Below are 15,011 nucleotides of genomic sequence, written 5' to 3'. Positions count from 1 at the left end.
AACCAAGATAACAAAAACTGTGTCACTGTCCAAATACAAGCAGATTGCCATGTGGACAACATTGAACCTCACAAGCCTGTATTGACCATCATACTGCTGCATTTGAAAAAAATAAGCCATGTTAAATTTGCCATTTGATGAGACAGGTTGAAGTTTTTGGCCAGAATTCTAAAAGTATGACAACATAGCTCATCAACTAAAGAACATAATACCTACTGTGAAGTACAGTGGAGTCCAAAAGTTTGAGACCACATTAAAAATCTGTTTTTCCTTTATTTAAACCTGGTAATAAACAAAGTTTTAACATCTTGAAAAATGTATGAAGCAAATTTGTGAAATTAACCATGTTAAGGCCTTTGTACAAAAAGGTTGTAGCCTTATTCCTTCCACCTTTCACTGAAGCTTGTGTTTGGACTCTTTGGTGGATTTAAATCTAGGCTTTTGCACAAACCTTTGGAGTCTATGCCAGCTTGAGCGCATGCTGCCATTAAACTAAAGGGGGGAGATACCAAATACTAAGAATTTTTAAAATTCATGTAAGCATTCAAACATTCGACTATTCACTCAAATTGTTATGCTGATAATATCGTAATGAGAAACTTTGTATCAAATGTGAAAGGCTCAGACTTTTGGACCGCACTGTATGGTGGTGGTATAGCATCACGTTGTGGGGCTCCATGTATAATCGCTAAGACCAAGTGTGAAGGCATATTTGCTTGAAGACATTATGCTGAAACAAATAGAAAACGTACTGCAAATAGTATTAGATGTTCACACACTTATGCAACCATGGTATGGTATGTTTCTTATTTTCAATTGTTTTTCCTTATAATCTAGTAATCACAAAAAATGTAGACTGTGGATGTTTTTTAAACACTGCAGTTACTGTTACACTGATAGCTCACAAAAAGGTAAAATACTCTGTTAAATTCTGGGATGATCAAGCTGTGCCTTATTATCGAGTGGCATTATAGCTTTAGTTTTGACATAATATTGAAGTAACTGTAATGCAGTATTGTGCTGCTTGTTTTTATGCTTATGTGCTCACGTTTTGAATTTCTTGTGGACGTAACTTTCCTGTGTGCTAGCTCTTCCACAATAACCTTGACCTACTTATAGATGTGAATTTTATGCTCATAAGAACATCCTCAGGGACTTCTTCAGAGCGCTCCCATACTAAATTACGTCTCACCTTACAGAGAGAGGTGGGGTGATTATAATTATAATGTGTTAGTGATACCCAAATGACTTTGCCAATGCAAGACCAGACAAATAGGCTTTTATGCCCAAGATAAAGTCACAATGTCAGTAAGCTGAAAATAAGCATTGATAATATGATCGCAGAATCTCGCTGATCATTCCTCATTTTCTACAGAGTATCCTGTGTATTTATTATGGGTGTGCCCTGACAGTTGGAGTCTCTGTACTGTTCAGAGAGCATGTTCCAAATTTGACTGAACTTGACTGTCTTTAAGTGAACATAATTATTAAGGGAGCAATTAAAGCTCAACATCTGTCAGCAAGTAGTTCCGCATTTAAAAGCAGTTTAGTTTGCCCAACTGAAGAAAAAAATTCCAATACTGTTAGATTATGTGGGTTTATTAGAACAATATGTGTTGGACTCTACATATGTATCATCACTGTTGGATCTCCATTTTTGCCATTATCTACTAAGACCAGCTGGCCTGAGTGAACATGTTAGGATGAACCATCAATAGAAATCTTTTCCATTCAAAGTAAATCTACCATCTATCATTTTGGAGATACAAGGTTTTCTTTCAACTGTCTATTTTATATATATTTTATATATATATATATATATATTTATATATAGACAATGGACAGAAAGCTCTTTGTTTCATACTACATATACTGTTGTCCTGTTGCATCAGTTACAGGATTTCACCTAGCTTGTGCATGTGCGTCCTAAACACGCATGAGGATGACAATAATGACATCTAGTGGCTGAACACTACACATTCAATGGTTTGGAATCACCGCCCAGTGTTATTCTTTATGTTTCAAACAATGTTGTAAAAATAAAAACATTTTCAATGAAGAATGCAGATGATTCTATAATAACTGAAAATTTGTACAGCATTAATAATGAACATATAATAAAATTTATGAGCCTCGATGTATCTTGTATTTTCTTTTTTTTTTGTACTATATCTTATATTTTTCTGCATTTTATTTTTATCTCCAATGTCCACTTATAACATTTGTGTGCTCTCATGTGCCAAAAACAGAAATTACTATAAATAAATCACTACAGTGCACTGTTTAATAACCTGTACTACTTTTTAACCATGTCATGGCTTTCCATTCTTCCAAAAATATTTAAACTGTGAATACACTCAGTTCGGCGGCACGGTGGCGCAGTGGGTAGCGCTGTCGCCTCACAGCAAGAATGGCCTGGGTTCAATTCCCGGCCGGGCAACCAGGGTCATTTCTGTGTGGAGTTTGTCTGTTCTCCCCGTGTCTGTGTGGGTTTCCTCCCACAGTCCAAAAACATGCAGTCAGGCTGATTGGATACACTAAATTGCCCCTAGGTGTGAGTGTGTGTGTGACTGTGTATGTCTGTCTGTCTGCCCTGCGATAGACTGGCGACCTGTCCAGGGTGTATCCTGCCTTCCGCCCAATGATAGCTGGGATAGGCTCCAGCACCCCACTGCGACCCAGAAGGATAAGCGGTTTAGATGATGGATGGATACACTCAGTTTACACTTTGGTGTCTCATAACCGTATAAGTTGTTATTCAATAACAACTTAATTGATAAATGATTCCAAACTTTTGAATGGTAGTGTACCTCACCACACATAGAGGAAAACAAGGTCCCACTTAGAGCCCAAATAAATGATATAATATTACGGAAGTTGCTGTATTCTGGAATGATAAAGTTCTGCATTATTATTTTGATCACTGTCTCTATGAATATAATATTGTAGTAATATGTGTGAAGCACGTATCATAGTAATATGTGTAAAGCTGTTGGATCCTCAACTCAGTTGCTCAGTTCCTGAATTTTCTCATCCACTGAAGTGGACACAACTTTTCCATCCACCAGCTCCTCCACGATAACCTTCACCCGCCTCTGGACATGAGGATTATGCTCTATAGTGACATAATACGCACAGAGACATCACACAGTTAAACTGATTTAAAAGATTCTTGAGTTGCTTATTCAATAATAATAATAATAATAATAATAATAATAATAATCCCTTGGGAACCAGAAAGACAAAATTATGAATGGATAGAGTTTTGAAAAAAATGAAAGGACAGAGTTGGTGAATGGAATATGCTGAAAAATAATAAGAAAAAAAATTAAACATAAGAATGGACAAAATAAAAGTAATTAAGTTTTTATTTACCCTCTTCCACCTTTTCCTCTATTTTCACTGTTTCGGTCACAGTCTCTTTCACAGTTGATGTCACGACACTTCTGCATACAGTGCAAGAAAATGATTAATGATAAACAGTATGCTTCTATCTTTCTACAGGCACATACGGTACTGTACAAAATGTCAGAGGCCAGACTAAATTTATTTCAATTTTCCATCAAAACAGCTACAAAGTACAAATTATTAATTCAGCATCATTGAAAAAATACATGGAAAACATATATATATATATATTAGAAGCCTCAACAACTACATATAATGTCAAATTTTCAGTATTTATGTGTCCATCTTTTGTCTTTATTTCAGCTCAGGGATGCAGGCAGCTGTTTTAAGTTGGGGTGCTGAAATTTTAAGCAGTATATACATGATGCAAACGGTGTCGTCATGCAAAATGATTTGCCTTTTTTATTTTATTTTAATTTTTTGATAATTTACATCATACATAGCATGTCATGGCATGCCATATGTGGCGAGAGATGACATAAACCCACATAAACATAATATACCCTTTTCTCTGCTCTCTCGTTCGTGACGCCCAATCTGATTGTTGATATGTGGCACATATGTGTCACACACTTCAATGCACCTTAAGTGGGAAATATAACAGTTGATAAAAAAGAATGTATCGAAAGCGGACATCATTAGGGTATTTTTAATAAGTTTTACAATATTAGGCCGCTTTGGGGCTCAGAAATGGCACAGCTCTGTACACACTTTCCCTCTTTGCACCTCAACCTGCTTGTGTTTTGATGACATGTCCCCAAAGTGGCCAGGAGTGGGGCAAGAGGAGCAATTTGGTTTGCTTTAACTAATTGTTAACGTAAACGGTACAACTATTGCTGGTTTTTAACATATATGAATAAAACACAAACATAGTAACTCCTAAAACAAGCAGATATGGATATTTACTACGTTCAAATTTGTTTCAAGTTCAGATCTTTTCTTTATTTTTCGCATTTGCAGTTATCCAACCCTGAAATCTAGGGGTGCGGTTGTACCCTCAGCACCCCCACATCCCACGTCCCTGTTACAGCTCCCATTCTTTTCAAGAGACTTGCTTTTAATTTTTCAAAGAAATCTGCAGGGATATTTTTACTAGAACTTGGTTGCTCTCACAGCTCAAGTAATCCCAAACACATTCAATGATGCTGAGGTCTGGACTCTGGAGTGGTCAGTACATTGTGTTGTTGTAAGAACAGCAGCAGCTTCTTTGCTTCATTTTAAAAATTGCTTTTTTGTCTATTTCCTTTTCTCAGTAATACTTGTCAGCTACACATCCTTATAGACCCATAGCATAGAGTTGTCTTCTCATAGTGGAAGGATAGACAGAAACAGCTGTGGATTTTTTCAGATCTGAAGCAAGAATGGAGTTTGATTTTCTCTTGTCCCTCAAAGATGAAAGCTTGAAGTATTGTGTATCTGATGGTGATAGTTTTGACGATCTACCAGGTCCTGCATGGTTGTTAGGAGTCCAATTTTCTCAATATAATTTTTTTTTAACTTATATTTCTTTGACTTTCCCCTTCCTAATGCAAGTGGATTATCTGGAAATTATATAAATTAAGAGTGCTCTCTTTGTAATCTTTGCACAGTACTATAAATGCATAATAACACTAACCACTAACCTCAGTTAAAACATCTACAACAAAAATCCAACCACCTTCAGTATCTTCAGTGTATACAAAAATCCAACTACCGTCAGTATGATCTCAACAACTTTACACCAACAAAAACCGAACACAAAGCCTTACCCTCTCGCCTCTCCTTCCAGAAGCCTTCTGTACTCAGCGATCTCCAGCTCCAGCCTCATCTTGATGTCCAGGAGCAGCTGGTACTCAGTGGCCTGCTGTTGGATGCTGACATGAAGCTCCTGGAGTTCCTCCTGAAGATGGTCTATTTGTAACTGAAGTTGAGTTATCTGGGCACTGTAACGCAACCCCGCATCAGCCAGGTTCTTCTCTAGGACTTGTTTCTGTATCACAGAGAGGTAAAGGAAGTCTTAGTAAAGGGAAATATGATATGCACTGATGTAAAGGATAGTCTTTCAAATCTTAAGTGTTTGAGTTCTTCACTGAGAGGCATAAGCTAACAGCTAATAGTGCGTACCTGCATTAGAGCTGCATCCAATTCTATCTGCAGGTTCTGGAAGTTTCTCTTCAGGTCAGTGAGTACTGTCTGAGAAGTTTTGATCTCAGTGTAGCTGCTGGTCACCTGAGACTTTAATGTTTCTGCCTGAAAATAGAGAATTAAATAACAGACAATTGCTGGATCATCATACCTCTGAGTTCAAAATCAATACAACTCTTTATCATTACACTGTACTGAACTCATTCTGAAAGGCATAATTACTGTTTATTCAACACCACATCTAAACAAAAAAACGTTTAAATTGCTATACATCCTGCAAAGAATTGCTGTAAATGTACAGCAGAAACACTGCAGTAATGTGCTGTGTTCCTCTCATCAAATAAATTAAAATTTTTCAATAACTGGCTGTTATGTTCAAAGCATATTAGAAAAGTGTACAATAACTTATATAGACTTAAGCAGTCAACTGGTATAAGTGCACGTAATTGCTGTAATGTGATGTTCAGTCCTAAACTGTTATTAAATACATCATGATCATTCTCTTAACTACGTAACAGCATGCATGAAACTTCAAGCATTTGCTATTATAAGCCAGCTATCTGTGTTGTTTGCCTGTATCTTTACATGCTGTACTACACAATGTAAGAAAGAAAATGAAAAAAAAATAAATAAAAGGGATTATTTTTTTCTTTCTTACTTTATCTTTTTAAAGTTCAAGGTTAAAACTTCACACAAAATGGAAAGAATGTGGAAATAATGATGTTACTCTTTCACACCTATTTTCTTTTGTCAGAGTAGCATAACAGGCATAATTACAAGCTTCTTTGCAATACTGCTATGTGACATTATCTTCTTAAGCACTGCCACTTAAAATCATCATAATCCACATGCTTGTCACTTTTTCTTGGTTTCTAATCATTTAATCTACACCCTTGTTGAAATTGTCAGTACAGTTTGTTCCTTTTGAAAGCATTTGTAAGGTCAGCTTAGGACAGCATAGGAAGATTTGTTGTTGTCTTCTGGTTGATAACACTTAAGTGTATATTAAAAGTGAAAGAGAATGTGCCATTAAGCACTATGACATGAAATCAGTGTCTCCAACAGATGGCACTAATTGCCCCAAGAAGAGTTATATAACAGCATACTGCCAATAGTTACTGAGTGAAATCATGTTTTTAAAAGCAATGTTTAAAATAGTGGTAACACTTTATATGAATACCATGTCTAAAAGAAGCTACGAACAGATCCATAACACATTATAATGCATTCATAAGGAATCATGAACATGGCTATAAATACTTATAAAAATGCATTACACTTCATAGCCATGCTTATTATGCATTATGAATTAATATAATGCATTATAAATAGTGTTCATAACATTTTACAAGAGCTTGGTACTTGGTTTGCTGTGATGTAATGTAATTTTTACAGTGAGAGCACTGGTTAAGGGAAACACATTGTATTAATAACTCTGGGATAGACAGCTTATTTGGGGTTGACATCTGAATATTCAGGACAAGCCCTAAAGGTCCAGCCTTAACAACACCCTTTGTGAAAAATAAAGTATTAGGAATGCTCTTGTGTAAATAAACTTATTTGTCTCACTTTACACTCTGCAAGCTGGGACTGATTCTATGGCACTGACAATATAACATGTTATTAACATTACTTATGATGCATTATGTTAGCAAGTCATAATGTATAATATACAATATAACTTTGCACTTTGGCTCCCCAAGACAAAAAAGTTACTGAAAAGTTACTGAAGGCCTAAATCAGCTAATGAAGGAAGGAATAAGTTAATCTTTGAAAATTCATGGAAAATCGTTCCAGCTAAAATCTGGTCCACAGGTGAGTAGGCATGTGTTGCTTTAGTGGTTACAGACCCTCACTTTACATTTATCCTGCTTACTGTCATCTGCTGCAACCCACATACTGTTAACTGTCCCACTAACACACCTTGCTCTGGAACCAATGTTCAGCCTCTCTGAGGTTCTTTTGGATGAGGGTCTCATACTGCTCTCTCATCTCCTGCAGCTCCTTATCAAGGTTCACTGAGGGGGCACAGTCAACCTGCACATTCACTGAGCCACTCTGCTGTGTACGAAGCAAGTGCAGCTCCTGTAAATGAAGCAGAAGAAGACAGAAAGGCCTATGACTCTTGGGAAACACAGGCAAAAATGCAAGCGTGGCTTTAATCTTAATATGTTAAGCTGGACAGATCAATAGACAGATAAACCTAAATGCACACGAAAGAAAAATAAATCAAAAGTGGGCTAACCTCCTCATGGTTCTTCTTGAGGTACACCAGTTCTTCCTTCAGCCCAGGGATCTGGATCTCCAAATCTTTACAGGCCAATTGCAGCTCCCCCAAAGTCCCCCGCAGACGAGCCAGGTCTGTTTCTACAGCCAACCGTATGTTCATTTCCATCTCAAACCTGCACAAGGGCATTAGAAATGGATCACAGTGGATGTATTTGTGCATCATGATCTAGTGGTGAACATTTTGGAATGTGAACATTCTAATGGAATATAATAAATGTAACCATTTATAAAACACAAACTGTAATAAAGGATAGGCTTTTTTGTGTAAAAATGAAATTATTGTTCTATCTTCAACTGTAATTTTTTTTTTAAATAATTCTCAGTCAAACCAAAAGAATTTAATCAAATCGAATCAAGGCAAAATGTGAATTTTTATGATGCATTGATCGTTTATGTCAGTGTTACGTAGCACCAACGCAGCATATCCGTATATACTGCTGAGACAGGAAGAAATGCTAGAAGCTTTTTACATTAGATCAGTTCCTGGATAGTTTATTTTCTTATTAAATAATTTTATCTTTCTTTTTTTTTTTTATACTTTTGCTCTGTAAAGCTAAACCATGTCCACCCTGTTTTTTTTTGGACAATGCTTGGTAAACGTGCAACAAACAGCAGACACTCAACTCACTTCATCCTAAAGTCACCAGATGCCAGGCTGATATTGTCCAGCTGCAGGTGGAGCTTGGCATTTTCCTTGGAACGGGCAAGAATCTTTAACACAGCAGAGAAGAAATACATACAATTAGACAACACAATGTCTTCAAAATACTTTGATGATAACACATACAACACTTTTACAGTTTTATTGGAAAAACTGAGACTCTGAAAAGCTGTTAAACTGGTGTACATGAAACTAAAGCTCACAATCCTTAATCCCATAACATTGCTTAAAGTCACTGGCAGAAACAACAATGCTGCTGTGTGTTTTTACAGGACAAAGCATGTTTGTGTCTACTTAGTATTCAGCTTCAACAACTAATTACTGAATAACTACTTCAAAACTAACGTGTGTTATGGAGTCACGAGAGCGAGGCACTGAAGAGTAGACCATGTACTGGCCCTTAGGCCTTAAGGAATTAGGCAGCTGAAAGACTGAAGATGTCACCTGTCACCAGAACTGGCATAACCTGTCAAGTGATGTCTGATGTTAGATGAAACAACTGAGCATTAATGGCATCCTGAGTGTTAATGATATTCTGGTATTTTAAACCTTGACAAGTGGATTTGCTGTTCTCAAGACGATAATGGTTTTCAGGCGTGGGCTTGATGCGTGCTTGCATGCTGCTGCTCTACCTGTTTGCGGAGATCTTCAATGGTGATGAAGTATCCAGACAGATCTTTGTGGTAAGCAGGGCCCCTGCTTTCATAAAACTCTCTTATTTGCAGCTCTATCTTCCTGTTGGCAGCCTCTAAAGCGCGCACCTGAGAGTATAGAACATCAAGAAAATACATTGAGAAAAAAGAGACAAAAAAATTACATCTTGGCACGTGAAATCATCTTAAATCTAATTTTTTTATATATATATATATATATATATATATAAACTGTAATTTGTGCTTTACATTCTATTAACTTATTAACTCACCATTGTAAGGCAACCAGGTTACTTACTTTAAGTTAAAACACTGAATAATTTTTTACAGTGTGTCAACAGAATAAGAAAATTTCTCTAGATAAAACTGACGGTGGGGAGGTGGCGGGCCATGCCCACCCAGTGAGAGTAAGGCCAGTTATGCACTCTTCAAAGTCCAACTGTGGCATCACCAAAGAGCCCTCCAGGTAATTTATTATTTTTTTTTTTTTAAAAGTTGATATCTACTAGATTTAGGGAGTTTAGGGAGATGTTGATATTTTGAAAATCTGGTATGAGTTGAGAAAGCAGCTTTACTCATTTGAATATATGATTTGAGCTACTTAAATTACTTAAAACAGGTAAAAAAATATCTAGAAATATGTTGAATGATCTTATAACATTCTTACAACAATCCTGTGATAAGAAATATGCAAAATATTGGCTAGATTTAAGATCTTATCACTTACCAAGATATAATTTTTGCAGTGCAATGATTTTTGGTACTATGTCAGGAAAGGCTATTGTGTAAGCATCAATCTAAAATGGAGAATAAAATGGGATCATACTTTTATTAAAATTCTGAGCTTGGATTAGGTCTTTGCAACAATGGAAAGACATATATATGTCACATTTTCTTGACTTGAAAAACCTATACATGATGATCTGAGTAATATTTTAGATTTCTAAAAAAATTTAGATATTTTTAGATAATATTTTATTTTAGTAATATTTTAAACTTTTCTGTCAACATGCATGCATAAATATGTAACATTGCAGCATTAAAAAAGCATACTTCACCTTCTCCAGATAGGATGCCAGGCGGTTGTTAAGATTCTGCATGGTCAGCTTTTCATTGGCACCAAATGTAACCTCATAGGCGGGTCACCACCAAGGATGAAGAACCGGAGATGCGGCTGCCATAGCCACCATAAGATTCAAAAACACTTAAATTACCGTTCAGACCGTTCAGCACCATGCTTCCAGCTGAGTCGTGGAGTTTTGACCCGACAGCACTGTGCGCGCTGAAGGAAGAACTACGCTGGACTCTGACAGGCATGGGTAGATGCTGATCCTCACTGAAGCGACAATGTCCTTCACGAACGAAACTCTGCGTCTGAGCAGAGCTTTCTCACGGAGAAGGTCTTATATAGGCTTGGATGCTGGAGAACAAGGTCTGCTAAGTCCCATCCCAAACCACATTCAGTACAAACACACCCGCCTTTCCAAAGAATGGTTTCTTCTTTCTCTTCTGTCCACCGAAGAATGTTGGCATGCAGTGCATAAATGATCAAAATGCAGTGACTTTATGCCACTGTTTACACTGAAAAACAACACCCTTCTAAAGATTTTACTGAAATGATAATGATCTCTACACTGACATTCCACTATCACTTTTTCATCTGTCAGATTATTGCCCTTTACCTACTCTCTATGGACCTAAACAGCTCACTCCGAAATACCTTGTGCTGTATTTTAGTTGAAATGTATAGGGAGTGCAAGCCCATCAAAAATGACATGTTTAATTTTCTCACATTGTGGTTACTTGCTTTCATCGTCTTTCATCTGTCCATTAATTATCTTTATTTTGTCCTCCTTTCTTGCTGTCAGGCTGGATAATAGATGGCCTAACCGGCACAAGCATGACCAAAGGCTTCCATACTCTTAGCAAAAATCATAAGACTCTTGAAATCTCTTCATGTGAAGTCATGTGACAAAAAACATACGTATTTCTTAAGTAAACTCATCTCTCTCAATGCACTCCTCGGCTTTGTGCTTTAATTCTCAGTCTTAGAAAACTTATCTTTTAACCCCTTGAAAACACAGGCTTATTACGTACTAAAGCGTATAATTCAGTAAATACAAGGACTTCAATGCAAACTGGCTGAGCTCTTTTTAAGGTTATAGAAGAGTGTAATAAGTGGCCATTTAAGGGGTTAATGTAGCTCAGATAAAACAAAGATACAAAAGTTTCTATTCATTAGCAAAACTCAGCTTCAAAATCTGTGTGAATAGGTGGGATTTGCATTGAGTTCCCTGAGAAAACAAAAGTACTGCTTTCAGTGCACAAATGCAAATAGTGAATCCTCCGCATTCACTAGAAGTATTTAAGTGAATGTTGATGTTTCAGATAACAAATGTTTTTTTAAATCTGGGTTTAAAAAGAAATGGGTGTGTTCACCTTCTACAAATATTAGCCACACCTAGATAACAATCTCAGCCAGAAGACCTGCATGATAGCTTGGGTTTCTTAGTTATTTCATTTATTTATTTGGATGCTTTTTTTTAGGTAACAGTGTGTGACCTTCTCCTGTTACCTTTCCCTTATGCTACATGGGAAAATATTAAGGTTTTATGCAAAAACCTGGCACTTCTGAACAGGTGGTGAGGGACAGGTTACTGCCCACGGTTTAGCGCTGACAGATGCTTTTTCCACTGTGCATTTTTGGACTAAATACTTTCAGCTTACTTGTTTCATGAAGAAAACAAATAGGTTAACAAAAAAGAAGTAAGCTGTAAGTTGCTATAACATTTGTTTCTTATTTCTTTGATATACAACCTATAAAGTACCCTTCCCAAAATACAGTGTATCTGTCCCAGTGTCCGTGTATTGTGATCAGCAGCCTTCAGCTTTCAAATGCCAATCACATGGAACACATCAAATTGATTTCAACTACTGCGGCTGATTTCTGTGAAAAGTTGTGCAAGCTGTATTGAATTGTTTGCTCTTGGCACACACTGAGGCCTACAGTCCCGCACGGACAGACAATCATCTCTGGCTAAAATCTTTATGTACATACAACAGAGTATATCTGTAGGACGAGATATGCTGTCCATTTTGCGTAACACAAGAATGATTGCGTCAGCAAAGCCACTTAATCCTTTATTTTGGCTCGAATCAATCAATAGCAATACGCTGTCATTACCAAAACCTTGATGACACGTAAGACATAAGAGGCAAGATTGCCAATCATTCAAAGGTGCACTGCACCGGCACTAATGGGATACACAGTACACACAAGGGCTTGTTTCTAGTTCTGCTAAACTCAAATGTGATTCTTTGCAAATAACTTTAGTTCAAATAAAAGTTTAGAATCAATGTGTAATTTAGACAGAATTACTGTAGTGTTTTTTAAGGTTTTTTGATTCTCTATGGCTCTTATTGATTTATGGACTTCCCAAAGGTCAGGTGACCGATTTACAGTTAGCAACGTTAAGTTTGGCCGTTTATTGTGGCAACGTTTTCATTTTGAAGCAATGAGAAATTATTGACTGTTACAGTCATCCTTCCATTATGAATCGGCTATATATAGCAGACTAAACCTGAACAGGTGTATAGATTTAACTTTTCAACACTGCAGCTAACTTGTCGCTCCTGCTCCTGAACTTTTCAGGTAAATTAGCATCAATGCTAAAAGACAAAATATCTTAAATGTTATTTTTGGGGGGAATGATACTGGGCTACCCCTAGGGTGATATATACAGGAAATGGCTTCAAGTAGTTGTAGGTTACACAAACCTAAAAGTTTTTAAAACTACTCAGTGTGGTTTATGTTGTTTTTTTCTGAAGAATAACTTATCGCCTCAGGTATGAGTGCTACGTTCACAGTGCTAACGTTCATGGCGGCGCTGGCGCTGGTCTGTGCGGGCTCGCCGCTCTCACACTCACAGAGGGCCGCGGAGGAGGCGGAGAGGACGGGGCATCACCTGGGCTCTGCCGCCTCCGACCGCATAGAGGAAGACCTTCAGCCCCGGACTGCGAGGACAGAGCGCCTGGCAGAGGATCAGCGCGAAATCATCTCCAAACAGATCCTACAGGCGTTATCAGGTAAGGGTGGGGAATAGCGATGGGAAGTTTGATTCAGTCTACCGAACCGATTCTTTCGAACTGCCTATTTATTTGTCCTGAACATCCGATTCAACGATTCGTCGATTCACGAGTGAAGCTAACTTTATTCTAGTCAGCGACTGATGCTGCTTACTACTTACTAATGGCACAAACACATAAGTTTGGAATCGTTTGCCCAGACATTGCCCAGAAAGCAAACATATATTGGTCCGTTGTCTTGATAAGATCGGCACCCCGCCGACTGAATGCCACGCTGGTCCACTACGACCCACCGAGATTAAGTTATATCCTGTGAGGTTTAACTAGTTTTTAATCTGCACAAAGCCTTTTTACTTTTACAACTAAGACAAATATCAAGAATTGAGACAAAAAAATAATGACAAGGCCTAAGTGATTTTGTTGGAAATGTTGCTGACACTGTGCTAGATTGGTTACAGCTGTAAACCTGGCTTTATTTGTGATATTAAAATTATTATTAACTAATTTTATTATGTAGTAAACTAATTTACAAATGATAATGAAAGAAAGAAATGAAGGAAAAATAACTAAATTGGACTGTGAATGGAAAATGAGCAAGGAAAAGTGGCATTTGTTCTAATACTCAACTCCCAGTGGGCCACCCGGATAACACTGAACAAAAAAGCCAGTGGCTGACCAGCTTTGCAGTCAACGAGCCAACAGTGGCCCCCTATCCTCTTTCTATCTGGGGACACAGTGTGTACCTTTTGTAGTAAATACCCAGACCCGGTTGTTGACTTATTTTGAAATTGTCAAAATGTAATGGTTAAATTTACGTTCATAAATGTAAATTCTCAGGCACACTTTTGTTGTGTATCAGTCCTAGCACATTTTTGTGTGTGTGTGTGTACTGCTGTATGTACCTTTTGTGATTTACTGTCCATTGATGTTGCTATTTATTAGAAAAAGAGCAGTCCATAGAGAGAACATGTAGGAAAATTCAAACACGTTACAGATATTTTGGTCACATTTTATTTGGATGGTCCCCTATAGGTGCTTTACAGATATTCAAATTAACAAACTTTCTGGTGGTTGTTGATTATCAACAACATTAAGGTTAGGGTTAAAGTTAGGAGTATGTGTAGGTTTTGTACTGAAGTTAGGGTTAGGGTTAAGTTTCGGATTAGGCATAGATTCAATATAATCTTTTACACAGAATTACAAGTTCAGTTGGATTTAATAGATATTTAGTTGAATGTTAGTTAAAAATAGACTGAGCATCTACAAAACATCTACAGTGGACCATCCAAATAAAGTGTTACTGATATTTCATCTTTCATAAGTAGCCTATATATTCAAATTTTATGTTCAAATTGAACAGTATTCGATTCAGTTGGACCAGTTCAAATAATGACTCATGAGTCGGACATCTTTGCAGGAGCAGGAGGAAAATAAAAAGTTTTTACCCTCAGTGTAATTTTGTGATACATTTTATTTTGACAGAGATTATTCAACGTGAGGACTGCATATCAGACTATCAGGGCTGGGTGGATTTCGGGCGCAGGAGCACAGACTGACGTTAACCCTCACTGTGACAGTGTGCACTACTCTGCATTTCATTAAATGTTCAATGCACCTGAAACTTGTCTTTTGCTTTGTTTACTGATGTTTGTTTTAAGTCATATGAGGCCAAATAAAGTGTATGTTTGCATCCACAACAGGCAAAATTTTTTTCAAGTTTATGTGTAATCTTTTCCACAACTTATTTTAAGGCAATACAATAGACTGCCAAAGAGGTTGTTAGGATATAT

The 15,011-nt window shown here is 37.1% G+C and overlaps 2 protein-coding genes across 2 annotated transcripts; one reads left to right on the top strand and one right to left on the bottom strand.

Annotated features, from left to right (window-relative positions):
• Positions 1-2,688: 2,688 nt before the first annotated feature.
• On the bottom strand, positions 2,689-10,485 carry krt99 (keratin 99). Its single transcript, XM_036586456.1, is given in 10 exon segments — positions 2,689-3,115; positions 3,376-3,446; positions 5,157-5,377; positions 5,512-5,637; positions 7,456-7,617; positions 7,778-7,934; positions 8,450-8,532; positions 9,115-9,243; positions 10,194-10,274; positions 10,276-10,485. Coding segments are annotated over 10 exon segments (1,317 nt in total). The 5' UTR covers positions 10,453-10,485; the 3' UTR covers positions 2,689-3,005.
• Positions 10,486-12,744: 2,259 nt separating this feature from the next.
• On the top strand, positions 12,745-14,918 carry LOC118818908 (gastrin/cholecystokinin-like peptide). Its single transcript, XM_036586454.1, has 3 exons — positions 12,745-12,787; positions 12,982-13,221; positions 14,704-14,918. The coding sequence occupies exons 2-3, from the start codon at positions 12,984-12,986 to the stop codon at positions 14,775-14,777; spliced, it is 312 nt and encodes a 103-aa protein (XP_036442347.1). The 5' UTR covers positions 12,745-12,787; positions 12,982-12,983; the 3' UTR covers positions 14,778-14,918.
• The last annotated feature ends 93 nt before the right edge of the window (positions 14,919-15,011 follow it).

Source organism: Colossoma macropomum, unplaced genomic scaffold, assembly GCF_904425465.1.
Source record: "Colossoma macropomum unplaced genomic scaffold, Colossoma_macropomum, whole genome shotgun sequence".
NCBI lineage: Eukaryota > Metazoa > Chordata > Actinopteri > Characiformes > Serrasalmidae > Colossoma > Colossoma macropomum.
This window is presented reverse-complemented; position numbering and strand designations above follow the sequence as displayed.

Bases quoted from the DNA above. Each gene is read 5' to 3' on its own strand.
- LOC118818908 (XM_036586454.1), top strand. From the start codon at position 12,984: ATGAGTGCTACGTTCACAGTGCTAACGTTCATGGCGGCGCTGGCGCTG. The intron at 13,222-14,703 runs GTAAGGGTGGGG...TTATTTTGACAG, and splicing joins GATCCTACAGGCGTTATCAG to AGATTATTCAACGTGAGGAC.